The sequence below is a fragment of the Budorcas taxicolor genome, chromosome 10 (assembly GCF_023091745.1).
Source record: "Budorcas taxicolor isolate Tak-1 chromosome 10, Takin1.1, whole genome shotgun sequence".
Taxonomy (NCBI): Eukaryota; Metazoa; Chordata; class Mammalia; order Artiodactyla; family Bovidae; genus Budorcas; species Budorcas taxicolor.
Window position 1 is genome coordinate 24,794,257 of NC_068919.1, and position 964 is coordinate 24,795,220.

Below are 964 nucleotides of genomic sequence, written 5' to 3' on the forward strand. Positions count from 1 at the left end.
ACCAGGATGTAGCCACATGACAGAAGGGCACAAGCAGACACGCAGAGCCTTGTGTGTAATGTTGTAAAGTTTATTGTGGGTACATGTGTAGCTTCAGCTGAGCAAAGCTTAAAGGGCACAGGGGGGCTGGTGCCATGAGGACTGATGCTGATATCCCGGGAAGATCGGGGGACAGGACTGCAGCTATGACCATGGGGCTTGGCAGGTGAGCATGGGCCAAAGTGCTGACCCCAAATCTAGATGATCTTATCCAAGTGAACTGGAACCACAGGATACCTGGGACTGTCCCGGGATGATCTGTTTTCACAGGCGATGATGAAGATCTTCTGTGCCGATGTCTGTTGGTAACTGCAGTTGGTGTAGTTCAATGCATTTCTTGTGAGGTTGCAGTAGGTTATAGGCACTTGGACTGAGCTATTATGACAGTTCATCTTGCCTTGTTTAGAGCAGTTTACATTTGGGGTGTTACAAATACCAGCTACATAAGCAAATGTTTTGTGGAGAAAAGTATTTTTATCTTTACATACCATTCTGTAACGGTTAACCACTCGCATTGCGGCATTGCATTGAGGGTGGGCCATATTTATGTGCTGAATCTCAAACCACTGAGCCCAGGTTAAAGTACCAGGTGGCGCATGGAGTGAGATCACCATTCCCAAGAGCCCCAGCAGCAAAATGAGACAAAGCCGAGAATCCTGCTGTATTGGAACCATGTTTCCTGTGAAAAGAAGGGTATATCATGCATCCCGGCAACTAGTAATACAGTCCCTCCCACTCACCCAGCAGACCCCGGCTGTCACTGTGTTTCTAGCTCCTTTCTCCTCACCCCAAAGTCTGTCCTGTGCTCTGGGCACTAGCTTCAGCTCTAGGGCTCCTTGTCTTACCCAGTACCTCTGCTATAGCTCCTGTGAGAACAGATCCAGCTGATGGTCCTGGGGCTCAGGGGCAGCTGGTGGGCCCCCAT

The 964-nt window shown here is 49.5% G+C and overlaps 1 protein-coding gene across 1 annotated transcript; it reads right to left on the minus strand.

Moving 5' to 3' along the window:
- Positions 1 to 236: 236 nt before the first annotated feature.
- Positions 237 to 964, minus strand: RNASE2 (ribonuclease A family member 2). Its single transcript, XM_052647283.1, has 2 exons — positions 892 to 964; positions 237 to 718 (listed from the first exon to the last, which is right to left on the minus strand). The coding sequence occupies exons 1-2, from the start codon at positions 962 to 964 to the stop codon at positions 237 to 239; spliced, it is 555 nt and encodes a 184-aa protein (XP_052503243.1).